General features: G+C 39.5%; 1 protein-coding gene across 1 annotated transcript in view; it reads left to right on the forward strand.

Moving 5' to 3' along the window:
• The first annotated feature begins 10,053 nt into the window (after positions 1–10,053).
• The window catches only part of cog5 (component of oligomeric golgi complex 5), a 53,643-nt gene continuing 48,668 nt past the window's right edge, over positions 10,054–15,028 (forward strand). Inside the window, exons 1-5 of the mRNA XM_022749054.1 lie at positions 10,054–10,107; positions 10,648–10,787; positions 11,716–11,773; positions 12,531–12,585; positions 13,105–13,174. Coding sequence (XP_022604775.1) covers positions 10,062–10,107; positions 10,648–10,787; positions 11,716–11,773; positions 12,531–12,585; positions 13,105–13,174 — 369 coding nt within the window. The 5' untranslated portion in view covers positions 10,054–10,061. The remainder of the gene's footprint in view (positions 10,108–10,647; positions 10,788–11,715; positions 11,774–12,530; positions 12,586–13,104; positions 13,175–15,028) is intronic.

The raw sequence follows: 15,028 nt of genomic DNA on the forward strand, positions 1-15,028 counted from the left end.
TGTGCTCACATAAAGGTGTTTAATACAGCTCAATTCCCAGTAAAGCTCTTCTCTTTTACATGTAGTTGTCTGTTGTCAGACAACTACGGTGGCCCTGACAGCTCAACACACTGCAGCTTATGAAAGAAAAAGCATGCAAATACACAACCACGCTGCAATTCAGAAAACACCTTCATCAATTTGACAACACACGAGCTGCAAATACCCACAACACAATGGAAGCGTTTCCAGGGGACGCTAAAAAGTGATGAACCTACCTGGGACTTTTGACTTTTTGAAGTTAAAAGCATTGGATAACGAGTGTGTCCCAGCCACGTTCATCAAGTTGGGTTGGACTCACGCTCGGGCCGCTGCAGTTAGGATTATTCCTTCATGATACTAAAATCCTGATTCTATAAGCACATCTTGTCTGAGCAAACATTAAAGACAAAGACTGTGTTGTGATTTCAGCTGTATTTACTTGTTTTTTTAAAGTTATTTTTTTTCAGGCATTTTTTTTATTCTAGCAGCAGTGGGAGTGAGAGAGAGAGAGAGAGGGAGAGAGAGAGAGAGAGACAGGAAAGTGCGGGAGAGAGAGAGAGGAGGACATGCAGCTTGTGTCGGATTTGAACCTGGGCCGCTGCAATAAGGACTAAGTGTGTACAGTACTTGTAAAATGATCACTCAGAGAGGAAGTTAGAAGCTCATTCACATCAGCTGCTGTGTGGTCAGCACAGAGAGGTGTGTCTGTGGAGGGGAAAGCCTGGCCTCAAGCTTGTGGGTAAATCTCTATGGAAACTAACAAAGGTTTGCCCAAGAGTTCGCTAGATTTGTCGCTAGGTGCGTTTGTTAGAAAGAAAAAGTCAGTTAATGTAGCGACAAAGGTGCTAAGTTGGCAGCACTGCGCAATGACCAGTGAAGAAACTCAGCCAGCCAATGGTGTAACCTTGTCACTCAGTCAGTCACGCACTATGCGCATGCACGCACGCAGTCCAATGAGACTTTAGTGTTTTTCCCCAGTCATCTTGAAGGGACACAGTTGGTATTTTAGACTGTGCAATACTGCCCTGCTGTGGCATACAGCTGTCACTTTGTGTGTGTGTGTGTGTGCGTGTGTTTTTTTTTTTCAGTGTCAGAGGTCATGGCCATGGTCTAGATTACAAATCAGCAGAGCTCATGAACGCCTGTAGGTGACACATAATCCAATTCCATCATTTGTCTTGATAACAGATTAGATTATATTAGCTTCACTGCTTTTTCACCTCTGGGCTTCATTAACACACACACACACACACACACACACACACACACACATTCACTGATACCCTGATGCCACGTGGGAGACTGTCTGGGTTGAAACCTGTGAGTGTTTTGTCTGCAGGTCTTTCTTGTTCCTTTTTACACCATTACAGCTTCCATTTAAGACAGAGAAAGGGAAGGAGAGGTTAAAAAGCGATGATTGCAGGACGGTGCAGCCCAGAGAGTGTGAGATAAGATGAGAGGAAGACAGATACACAAAGTGATAAGAGGGAGTAGATGCATAGAGATATAGAATATAGATTTTTCATTCTAAATTTGCCTTTTGCATTTTTAATTTTAGACTAGTTTTTATTGGTGTATATAGATGGATGTTCAGCTTTCATTTTGACACCGCAGAGACACTAAATAAGCAACAATAATTACATATCATGTATCACTTATACTACCTGCATCGCATCAGATCTGGGCTGATTTCAAAAACTAAGCAGGGTCGGCCTTGGTTAGTGGCCTACTTGGACGGAAGACGTCTTGGGAATACCAGATGCCGTAAATTTTTTACCCCTTATCTTTTATCAGCAGAGGGCGCTGCTGCTTCTGTAGCTGAGACAGAACTTGTCAAAACAAAGGAATATTTGACTCTACGGTGTTTTATTTTGCAGTCTGTACTTTTGTTTTATATCACTGAGTAACTGCCTGCTCTGTTGCTCATTGCTAGATGACTATCTGCATGTAGTTCCTTTGTAAATGAGACATGTATATTGACTCAATGAGGTGGATTATCGTCATAATGAACAATTAGTCACCCGTAACATTCCTTATCAGGCTGTGGATACACAGGAAATTTGAGTCAACTGACTGATTCATTTTTGGTTTTTGTCTTGTGTTTGAATTTGTTGAGTAATTCAGAGAAATCCAGATAATTGATTGCTGTTTCAGACATCAGAACTCAAAGTTACTTATTTAAAGAGCGTGTGTATCTCAGATACTGTCACAAATTAATTTGTAATCAAGCCAATTTTGAAACCCTCTTCACTGGGTTACCACTGCATGAAAATGTTTGGCAATTGCTTCATTATTTGGTAGTGTTTTCAATTTTTTGCTTGCCACATCTCCCATTGCCCAGAACTGATCAAAAAATGTTTCCCTCTGTGACTGAGGGAATTTGTGATTACACTTGTAATGACAAGAGCTAGAGTCCTTTTCCCTGACCTTCTGAGCTTGAACTTGAATGGGTTTTGAATTCACATAGCTTTGCCCTGTGTTACGCAGCCTTTTTCGTACATTTTTCATCCAGTTTTCAGGGTGTCTCGTTCTTTTCCTTCCTGTTTGACCTCACTGTCCTCCCTGATCTCTTCAACACACCGGCTCTTACATCAAAATGACATTCTCTTCCTCAGTTTCCTTGTGTCTTTTTGGCAGTAGAGAGAGCTCATCGAGAACTTTCATTTTCATACATACATTTCACCCAAAATATCACTTATGCACCTCTGGTCGTCACCCCTTATTCTGTTATTTCAACCCCACATAAGGTCACTGACCTCAAAAACATGAGTAATTCAATGAATCTACTTGCTATGTCAACATTTTCCACAAAAAGGTAGTTGGCTGCCACAAAATGTTTATTAAAAGCTGCACATATTTCTTTTTCGTCAGTCAGTATGAGGTTTCTGGAAGTGACATGAGTGGGCAGAGAGGGCTCTGTATTACAGACAGTGCAGAGGAACAGGAAATGAGATGCAAGAGAGACAGAGAGATATTAATTTCCAAGCATTCTTCTGTTTATCTGTTATAAGGGGCCTCAAGAGATGAAGACAAATCATTTTGAAAACTGGGCGGGGGAATGACAAACTGTCTCTAATCTTAGTATCTTAATTTTAATATTTATTATAAAAATGTGTAAATCTTGTATATAAATGTAATACTAATAGAAAATATAGCTGGTAAAAAAAAAAATACAAATTAACTATAAAGAGCAAAATTTTATTTCTTTCAGATTGTAAGTCATTTTTCCCAATCATTTTACCCTCAGGGAGGCGTTATAGACAAGTGTCAGAACAAATGTACCAAACTATTGTCACCAATATATATTTTGGTCCCAGTGCTCCCTGTATTTGTGATTTTTTTTTTTTTTTTTTTTTCTTTTTAAAAACAAATAACGGCATTTGTCTGTCGTATTATTTATTATTTTACATGTTTTGCCTGCTGCAACTGAAATTCAATTACCCATCCTTATTCCAATGCAGGCTGCCTCTGGGATGCCAAGTATAGATACAGACCATTTTCCCTCTGCCATTGTTCATCAAGATTCAATGCAATGTCAACCTGTTGGTGGCTCTAGATGAAACCAAACCATCAAAGTCAAAAGGATACATCTTCTTGGGACTATGAATGTCTGCACAAAAATTAATGGCAATCTAATATTTTTTGTCCAATGAATTCACTGTGAACCAAAACGGTAGACTGACTAACCATCTGGCCATCCAGCCAACAATACCATTACTTTGATAGGGCCGTGCTGTAAGCATGATGAAAAATAACATATTTAAGGAGAATTTGCAAGTCACAAACTCAAATTAAAATCTCAAGCAAGAGTCTGTAAATGAGCTTGTAATGTGTTGTCATCTGTTATTAGAGTGTCCTTGTCCAGTATTTGTGCCACCAACCAATACTTATAGCATGAAGTGTGAACATATGGGAAATTAGGGTTATAATAGCTTAGGTATTTACTATACCATAAACTGAGACTAGACCATATGTAAAGCCCTAGTTTAAAGGTTGTTTGTGAAATACCAGTGTTCACAATAACGTATAGAAACTATGCTGATTTAGAGTTACAATAAAAACAGGTACAGGGCAGTGCATGTTAGGAATATACTGTGATTGTGGCAACAGCTGATTGTCTTCTGTCCGTTTTCTGAGCTGTAGCGTACAACACCAAACAAATTCATACAGATGGAAGAAGATGAGCTGCATCCAAATGGCTACCAGGTGAACCTACTTTATGAGTTATTCTGTCATTACAAGGAGGTATATAGGCTAAGGTGTGCTAGATAACAGTCATGTAACATGAAATGTGTTCAGGTGACAGAGGTTCACGCAATGCCTGTCTGAACAGGGGATCAAGAGACTGTCTGAAATGTATTTAATAAAATAAATAAATATATAAAAAGCGGCTAACCATGGCTAACTGTCACATTTGTATCACGGCAAATGTGAGAATATAAGGAGTTTTACTCGACGCCTCAACGAATTTGAGGCATCGAATGTTCAAGAAATCGCGAGACTTCATGCAGGGTGAAGTTTGTACATTAACATAATGTAAAATATCAACGTTACAATAGTTTACACCTTTTTGTTACGGTTTTTCTCAAGTTGTAGCCCACATTTATTGCTTTATTTACCAGCAAAGTGATCCCCTTTTGTTATTGGTGTTTCCGTACTGTTGTTTAACGTGATACTACAGAAATAAATACTCAAATGAGTACAAAAATTAAGGAAAAAAACTGAGTACAGAGTGGAAAAAACATTTGTCTAATTAAGGGAAGCATCAGTGGTTCAGCAGGTTGAAGCAATTAACAAGTTTATTCAATGTTCAGTCAAATGTAGCTGTGTTGGTTTAAGCAGAGTCCCATCCTAAACTGTGTTAATGGTTACAGATGTGTGTTGTGCCACTTTACCTCCATGACCACAACTACTGGCGGAGAGAGTCCAGCAGGAGCCAAACCAGCACTGACACCAACAGGGTAAAACACCTGTATTTGATCTGAAATACTATTTGGAAAATTATATGTAGTCTTATGTTTTAGTTTTTTTTTTTGTGTTTTTAAATGACTTTAAATGTAACACCTCAGCGATTACAGCAGCTACATATTATAAAATGTTAATGTCGGATTGAAAGAAAATCGACACTCACAGCTACATGTGGCAGAAAACTCATGTTTGTGATGCTGGGACAAAGATAACATGACATGTTACAGTGTACAACAGGTGGAAAAGTTTGAAATTAGCACTTTGTCGGACGAAGCTGAAGTCCTTGAACAAAATGTAATGTAAATAATTATAAAAAAGTAAAATTATAAAAAGTAGGACCAACATGCATCTGGAAGAATCTATAATCTTTTTCCAGAGCAAAAGAGGCAGCAGGAGCTATGAGTTCTTTCCACTAAATAACCCTCATTGTTTGCACAATGATGAATCAGTTGCCTTTTGATTTCAAGTTTGTTTCAAGTTTGATTTTAATTATGAACAAATGGTCCCTACAGAGGGTGAACTGTTAGGGTTTAAAAGAAAACAACCGATCTTATCTTTATTTGCATTTAGCCTGAAGGGCATTAGCTGTAGTTTTACTGTATAAATATTAGATAGTAGAAATGCCTCTAAACTCCGTCCCTCTGGATGAGGCTCTGCTGATCTGTGAGGCCTCGGTGTGTGAGAATTAGATGTAAGTATGAAGCATCCTCTGCTGGAGAGATGGTGGAAGGCAGATCGTCTCTGTGTCCCATCCTGAGAGAATACAGAGTCCTCCTGGAAGTCAGGAAATCTACACCCCTGAAGACTGAAGTCTCTGTGGAAGATAATCTCAGCTCTCTGCCCTCCACCTTGTTCAGCAGAGAGATGATGTAAAGGTTTTCTTCATCATCATCATCATCAATGATCAGGGGAGGATGATAAAGGACCATCCCGTTTGTTGTCCTGCAGCCCAAGCATTACACAGGACAAGACATCTGCCCACAGGAGATTCAGCTGCTTCCCCTCACATCCTGTTGGGAGCAGCGGTAACATCTGTCTTCAGTTTCTCTGCTTGCATGTGCTGCAGACAGCCGACCCACTGATTGTTTGTCTTCTTGCAGGTCTTAATGTGCGCCCGGCTGACGATGTCTCGTTCTGCTGACTGTGCGTTTGGTTCCACCTCGGTCCGTGCGATCAGTCCGGTCCGTCTGATCAGTGAATTTGACGTGTCGCTGGCGTTCAGAGACCGGTGGGTGCGGTTGTATGATGAGAGCTGTGGATAGAAGTGTGGAGTGGAGGTGTGTGCTGGAGCGTTACATGTCTGTTTACCTTTATTACTGCTGTCAGTGGGGGGTTTGTAGAGTGGGCTGTAGCAGCTCACTGTTGGGCCGAGGTGATAACTCTGACACATCTCGTGATCAAGTGAGTCAGTATCTGACGTCCTAAACTGAATACTATCATTAAACACTGGATGTGCTATTTCCTGTATGTAATAGTTTTTATTTTTATGATATAACAGAAGTGGTCTATGATTGATAATGTGGTCCACCTCCTCCATAACACACTGGGAAACCCTGCAGCTCTTGAATGTCCACCAAGTGGCTCCCACTTTTACTAGGACACTAACTACAAATAATTTAAATTTACTCTAAATTTTGAGTTTATTTCTTCTAACTCACTAAATGTCAGTTTCTACCAGTATAGAAATGTAGTTGTAGTATTCCTGTAATAATGCTGTGTATAGTAATCATTAAGTAACTACTGTGACCAGTGCTCACACTTTGATGGCGCTGTTTAAAGCAGAGCAGCGTTACACCCAGGTCAGTAACAGAAGCCATTTTGGATGAAATGCAATGATGCATTCGGTGAGACAGGAAACACAGACTGAATCCACTGATGTTACAGCAGCAGTCTGAGAGTCTGACCTGGTCCTTCACTTCCTCTCTCTGTGCATCTCTCTAACAGGCTGCTGAGAGCAGGAAGAGGAAGAGAAAGCAGGAGAGCAGCTCCGGAGCCCTCCAGGATCCTGCAGAGAGAAGACTCCGTCAGACTGCTGCTGCCCTGTCGGACCGGAGCCTCAGCCCCACAGGCCAGACTGGAAGATGTCCAGCTGGAGGTGAGTACTCCACATGTATACACAAGTGTTAGTTTTCACCTGTTTCACCTCTATTGGTCAGAGCCATTCTATCTGAGCTCGATGGTCACCACACACATTTCTCCCACTCTGCTGGGTCAGTCTAAAGGGTGTAGCTGAACCAGTCTGACCTTCCTTCTCCCCTACTCTCTCTGAAATGTTCAGGAAAGAGCAGCAGGAGAAGGGGAGCAGGAGAGCAGCTCCAGAGCCCTCCAGGAGCCTGTGGATGACATTGAATATGATGACGTTGTAGGAAAATTATAAGGCCCAAAGATGTATGACTTGATATCACTTGGTTGGACGCCAACAGGAGTAAGAGAGCCAGTGTAGGAGAATAACAAACATAACAATTACAAAAGATATGGTTTGGCGGCCAACAGAGTGGGCCAAGACACTTTAAATGTTTGGGGAAACATCTGGAAATTAGGAGATTGGAAAACTAGGAATAAACATAAGGTCAAGGCGCAATGTCAGTGAAGAGCACAGTGACCTGGTTGTGCGCCAGGAAATAAGTTAGGCAAGAGTAGTATAACGAAGCCAAAATGATTGGAAAACAGGATGCACATACAGACACATAGCCATTTGAGATATAAACGGACATGTCACGTTCTGTGTTTGGTTTTTGTTGTCTCGGTCTATGACTGCGAGTAGGCCGTTGTGAATAAAGAGACTCCCTGCTTTGACACCTGTGTCTCGACTGTCTGATTCCTTTTTGATCCACCACTTCTCGCCACAACAACGTCATGTCCTTGCCCCTCTGGCCCAGCCCCTACGGAGCCCAGCGTGGTGGTCCGGAGGTCACTGCTACCATGATGGAGATTTTGAAGGCCTTGATACATGACTCCCCGTACAGCCCGGAGATGTGACCAGTGAGGTGCAGAGCTCCATGGCTGGACCAGCCAGTAGTTAAAACAGTAACACGCACGCACGCACGCACGCACGCACACACACACACACACACACACACACACACATTCTGTATATATATAAGTATATAACTCTTTTTTTAGCTTATAGATAGGTTTCCTTCCTCAAATTCTACTCTTTCATTAACTCTAAGTTTGTACATAAGTTTGAACTTTTTACTTTCTTATTAGTTGGTTAAGTTTCCTTCAAGAACAAGAAAAAAAAATTTTAGTTGATAAGTCTTTCATTTCATCTTAGTAGATAAGAACTTAGTATATAAGTTTTCACTTCTTCATTTCTTATTAGCTGGTTAAGTTTCCTTCTTCAAGAAAAAAAATTAAATAAGATAAGATTAGATAGATAGATAGATACATACATACTTTCTTTGGGTTTTGTTGTCCCATACTAATCTGTCTCTGTCCGTCAGGTCGCTGATTGGTGGACCTGGAACACCTGTGGCATCCAGTTTGTTTCAGGCAACAGAAATCCAGGCTGCAAACTAACCTCTCTCTCTTTCTGCTCCTCTCCACAGGCACACCACATTTTGAGTTTGGTTATGGTGTCTTAGTTAAATCTTTGTTTAGTTCTGCACGTTACAACACCCACACTCACATTCCTCACTCATGCACACCACACACTTCTGACTTCACTGATTTCCACACCCGATGCTGTCTAAAAATCTAATTTGGCACCTTAATTTGGTTTAATAAAAATTTCTTTATTAACTTTTAACCATGGTGTGTCTGACTTTTCTTGTGGCCACTTGTGCCGGATTGTAACAGTTGATAAGTTTTCTTCTTTTTTAAAAAAATATATTTTATTTGGCTATATTTTTTAACTACTTTATTCCCTCTCGGTTTGTGGACATGAAAGCAAGTCTTTCAGGTTTTTAACATTGTCTACTCATTCTTTTAATATTTTACTTAAAAAAATTCTCTCAAAACTGACATCAAGTTAACCTCAATATGTAGATGGTGGTTGCCTACATACTTAGACAGAACAATATCCTTTTTCAATATATCTAAAAAAATATACTTAAAAAGAAAGTAATGGTGAGTCTCTGATCTTTAATTTTATTCAAATCTTTCAATGAAAACAAGCAGAAAAATGAAATGTAAAATAATTTTCTTTCACCAATGTGAATGATAAATTTAGATTAATCTAGAACATACAATTGTATGTAGCAAAGTATGTGGCAAAATAAGTAATTAAACTATTTAAAACATTTCTATTTTTAATACCTATCTGTTGAGACAAAGCTGTCATAACTTCATGAGAGAGGTAAAGGGCTTTAGGAGAGTCTACTGACAATGATCCATCCAACAGGTGTTTCCTACAGTTCATATGTTGGTATAGTGACAGACTACTTTGGTAGATTTCCTATTTTGCACCAAATGGATTTTTTAAATCAATGATGTCAATATTTTAACCTCCGGGTAAGTTAAACCATTTATTAGGTTTAAAGTGAATGCATGTTACATTGACTCCAGCCATTAGAGGTCAGAAGTGCACGGCTTTAAAGTCCTCTGATGATAGTTTACTGTATAAATTTCACAACCTGCACTTACTGGAGCAACGTGAACTTCTTACAACACAACGCAAAAAGTGTAGATGAAACACTTATGAGTAGCAGTGTAGTAGTCTTATTGGTAGCAGCTTCAATAGTAGTGTGGTAGTTTCATAAGAAACAGCAGTAGGTAAGAAACAATAACAACAAAGACAATCTACAAAACATATGAATAATCCTAATAACTAATTTCATAAAAATCTTAAAAAGCTCTGCAACAGACATATAGGCTAGATGACTGACTTTTAACAGTAGCACTATGTTTGAGGGAATTCCGTCCAACTGAACCTCTTTGAATTATAATTGAATATCCCTAATTTACGCCAAAACTGCTTCAATCCAGCCATGTGTGTTTTTTCTTTTTTTTTTTTGGTCAATCTTTATTGAAAACATTTGGATATACAAGTGTGTGTGGCCCTTTAAGGCTCGTACAACGTGTGGCTGCTGTCGTCGCTCACGTTAAACGTCACATGCGGAAGTATCAACATGGACGACGGGAGAGAAGCTTCCACGAATTCACTTTTGAAAGATGGTAAAACAGCCTTATGAACTGCGGCGACGCTCTCTGCCGCATTTCACGGCAGTTATAAAACATATTATCAACAGCGTTGTCAAGTTTCCATCTTCGTCCCGCAGCTAGCTACTGCAAATGCACTTCCCTAGCTAGCTAACAAGCTACGTTAATCATATTTCATAGTTTTTCTAGGACTGCCATTTAATTGACATTCACTGAAAACTATTTTTTCAGGCACGGATAATACATTTTTGTACTATTGTTGATATCATTGCTATAACATGTAAACTACACTCGTGACTGAAACTAAGAAAGTGGAGCTAAGTAAGGAGGATGCACAGAGAGACAGTGTGCAGGTCTTAGCTGCTCTGGTCCAGTCTGTTGACAGAGGTCTGGCTCAGTCACTGACATGACTAAAGAGAAAGAGTAGCAGGCTGAAAGCTTCACTGGTGCTGTTTGGGTTGCAATGCACCAGAGGCCTTATGTTTAGGAATGACATGATCTGTTATGAGAATAAATGTGCAGAATGAGTCTGAGGACATGCTGCTGTTTTTGCAGAGTGTTACACTGATTTCCTGGCAGGGGACTTTGACGTGAAGACGTACACTGCTCAGGCCATACACCATGCTGTTATCGCTGAGCAGCTTGCCAAGCTGGCACAGGGCATCAGTCAGCTGGACAAGGAGCTGCACAGCCAGGTACCAACCCAGCACATCACAACACAGCCATGTGAACTCACTGCAGGGTGTGAGGGAACACATTTTGTAGAGATCGCAACTTAAGGTTCATCAATGAAAGCTTTATATGAAACCATGCCCAATCATATTGCCATCTACTGATAAATCAATGTGCTGCAAATAACCTGAATTTTCCATTAAACACCAAGCCAGACTTGGTATAGAATCGTAGAAATAGCTGACTGTTGAAAGCTGAAATGACTTGTCAATCATTTGATTAATCAACAGAAAATGAATCAGCAAAAATCATAATACTTGATCACTGAATATTATATAACTTGAATACTTTTGGGTTTTTGTCAGACATCACAAGACATTTGAAGATTTCACCATGAGCTTTTGGGAAATAGGCATTTTCACAATTTTCTGACATTTTATAGAACAAACAGTTGACAAAACAACAAACAACAGAGAAATTAATTGACAGCTTAATCAATAATGAAAATAATTGTTAGTTGCAGCCCTAGTAGGAATATAAACTAAAGCTTATAGTTGAGGATGAGACATTCAAAACATTTGCACTGAGGAAAAACAGCCAGGCCTTGTCTTCACATTTTGTATAATTTTCCTGTTGCTAATTTAGTCCTAGGCAGTGATCTGTATCTGTCTCTGTAAAATTGCTAATGACCATTAGTGATTCAGCGCCACCACTATTAACACCTAATAACTGCAAATCATTCAGTTACCGCGGGCTGTTTTCTAAACCATGACATATTGTTTTTCCATGGTTTTCTTTCCTCCAGACATACACTTGTTTCAGTTTATTCCATTTCACAGAGGAAATAAAGCGGAAAGTTGAAACTGGCTTAAAACAGTGTCCCATGGGGGAACACAGTGGCAACCATAACAGTAGTCCCATCCGTTGATTTGTACTGCAACTTTCTTCCAGGTTGTGGCGAGACATGAAGACTTACTGTCGCAGGCGACTGGGATAGAGTCTCTTGAAGGTAAAGATACACTTTTCCATATTGTAACTTTAAGAACAAAATTTGTAGGAACAGCTACAAATAGACATGCACCATGGGCTTAGAATGATTAGTCATGATTATTTCTTCCAGGCAGCCATTGATTTCAGTTCATAAGTAATTCATTATAGTTTACTTTGTTCACTTTTATTCAAGTTATATTATTGTAGGACTATTCAAAGATGCAGTAAAATCCAAATGTGATTTCTGGCTGTTGAAAACCAGTGCATCATTGTTCTATGCTGCTATTTCACTAGCCAGTGGTTTCAGTTCATGTTAGTGAACAATGAAAATAAACCAGTAGCCAACATTGCACCGACTGTTATGAAGATGGTCCATTTGTTGAAAATCACTGTATTAGACAGTTAATGGCATGTTTTGGTCAAAGTTATATTATTGTCTTTGAGGTTTGATTTAATGACCTCATTCATGTCATCAATGTAATAAAGTTAAAGACCCAACTCTCAGTAATTGTACCAGCATATGAATTCACACAAGCCTTTTGAAAGCAGCCCGATCTGTCAACAGTTTTACCTGCAAATGATGACTGGATGAATGTTTTCAGAATAATCTGCAGGAGCAGTGACTTGGTTTTTAACCCTGCAATTATTGTAGTTCTTGGGTTTTGCCACAAGAGAGAGCCAGTAATCCTCAGATGAAGTCTGCGAAGAAAGATGCTCTTCAAAATCAGTGTCAAAGTGTACCCAAAGGAAAAAGATTTTGTTGTTGTTGTTTTCAGGGGTCCTTCAGATGATGCAGACAAGGATCAGTGCTCTGCAGGCAGCTGTTGACAGGTATATATATTTCCTATGGCTTTAACCAGATTAGAATTTTTCTTTTTTTTATTGATTTTTGATGATATTTGGCATTTTCAACCAGCATATAGTTGGTTTCAAATTGTCATTTTCGTCTTATTTTCTTAACCAAGCAGAAAACTAAGAGACACAAACAAACAAACAAACAAACCCTCACAAAACCAGACTCTACAACATCAGTCATGTGTTTGAAAATGACGAAACCCAAATTCACAATGACAGTGATTCATACAAGTACAAAGTAGCTCCCTGAATGGGAGAGACAAAAAAAACAACAAACAAACAAGACTAAAACAAAAACTACAGAAAATAAAATGGCAACCGAAAAGAAAATGGCCATGAACAGCCAGTATTACAATCAGAAGGCCCTACACATACTGACCAGCTGTGTAGCCCACACTGTTCAATGAGTTGTTTATATTGTGCACCTGGCAGGATACAGAGATCAATCCTTCCAGATTATCAGTTTAGTCCTTATGGATATTGTGTTCTTCCCAGGATAAGGACGAAGATCGTTGACCCATACAACAAGATTGTGGCCAGGATTACTCAGCTTGCCAGACTGCAGGTAAGTCTCCACCACACGCTTGTTGATGAGTGCATTATATTAACTTTTCTGTTCCAGTGTGTGAATTAGTCACTTTCTCATTTGAAAAGGCGAAAGAGAAAGAGATAGAAGAAAGAGACTGGCTGTTCTTCGATGGCAGTTTTACTAAAGAACATTATTTTACACCAAACCCACAGAGAAACACTGTGTAGGAGAGAGGTTCAGCATTTTTTTGTCTATATGTAGGCAAGACATTTGTTGTGTGCTGAACTGCTGTGCGTGGATGACCAAACAAGCAAGCACATGTTCTCAGTGAGGGCTGCAGTTCTCCTGTTTGTGTAGCTGGGGGAAATCATGATTAAATATTGATGAAACAGCGGCTGTAAAAAGGTCAGTGTGATTCTGAGGTCTCTCTCCTGGACTAATGGATCTGTGTCAGTCTGATTTTTGTGTGTGTGTCTTCGTGATCTCAGTCTCTCGAACTAAGCCTTCAGTATAAGCAGGATGCGACTCAAGCAGCAGTCGATCAGTCACTGGAGAATCTGTCATGTTCTCCCTTGTCAACAGCACAATATCTTCCTCTGTCTGCCTGAGATAATAAAGATGCACCTACACATTCTGGAGATGTCTGCACATCAGGACTCTCCTTAAAAAAAATCCAATTCAAATGAATAAGAATAAACATGTATTTTCTTAGGATTAATTTAAATACAGCCCACGAAACCTAATTGTAAACTTAATTGTTTTTGGTTTTAGAGCTCTGAATCACCACGCACATCCCTGATTAGTTTATTGATTTACAATGAAACAAAATGGCAATTCAGTCTGATTACCAGGCTGCTAACATTTTTTGCTGTGGTAATTTTATTGTAGTGGGGGTGGTATTTGACAAAGTCATCAAACAGCCTTTTCCCACTATGGTGTTGAATCCTTAATGCTGCCACAAATGATTTGGTGTCATAATTATCCGTTCAGCTGGGCTTATAGTTTTTTTTCCCAACACTTTGCATGGCTTGCTAGTGTTAAATGAGTGGTAACAAAAAGAACAACAGTACCCTGATTTGCTGAGGGCAACTATTACAATAGATCGGTGATTATTACAAATCAAATATTTATTATATTATATTTGTTAAAGAGAGCCACCAAGAGCTCAAGGCATATAATTATCTAATTCTCTCCATTGCATTGTAATTCTTCTTACCCTAACCTGAACCCAATATTCCACCTTACCTCAAGCAGTTGTTTCCTGTAATTTTTAGTCTTAAACCCACCCTTAGCCCAACATCACTCCTCTCTGCGATACCTGAATGTAACCTAATCGAAAACCTCACCAGCGCTACAGGAAACACACGGGGGAAACGCGATGGGACTGGGAAAACCCGACTTTCACGAAACACCAGGGAGAACGTGTGTCCAGCCACATGCTTACATTATTTGCAGACACCAGTGTTGGTTGGCCCGCCATTCCATTCTAGACATGGCAACTATTTGATGGATGGCTGTGAAATTTTGTATACGCATTCATATCCCCCTCAAGATGAGCCGTAACAAGTGAAGTGATTCCCAGAGTTTTCATCTAGCGCTAACATCAGGTCAACATTTCATTTCTTCCTTTGGTTTATGAAGCTAGGAAACTGAAGACTGTCAGATTAGCATCAGCTGTACATTGTCATAGTGATTAGTAAATGTTATCATGCTAACATGCTAAACTAAGATGGTGAACGTGGTAAACATCAGCATGTTAGAGTTGTCATTGTCAGCATTTTAACATTTAGTTCAAATTAGCAGTGCAACATCACAGAGCTGCTGTAGACTGTTAGTCTTATGTTTTTACACAGACAGATACACACTATCAGATGCAGATGGCAGCCCGTC

Source organism: Seriola dumerili, unplaced genomic scaffold, assembly GCF_002260705.1.
Source record: "Seriola dumerili isolate Sdu_G_001 unplaced genomic scaffold, Sdu_1.0 BDQW01000138.1, whole genome shotgun sequence".
Taxonomy (NCBI): Eukaryota; Metazoa; Chordata; class Actinopteri; order Carangiformes; family Carangidae; genus Seriola; species Seriola dumerili.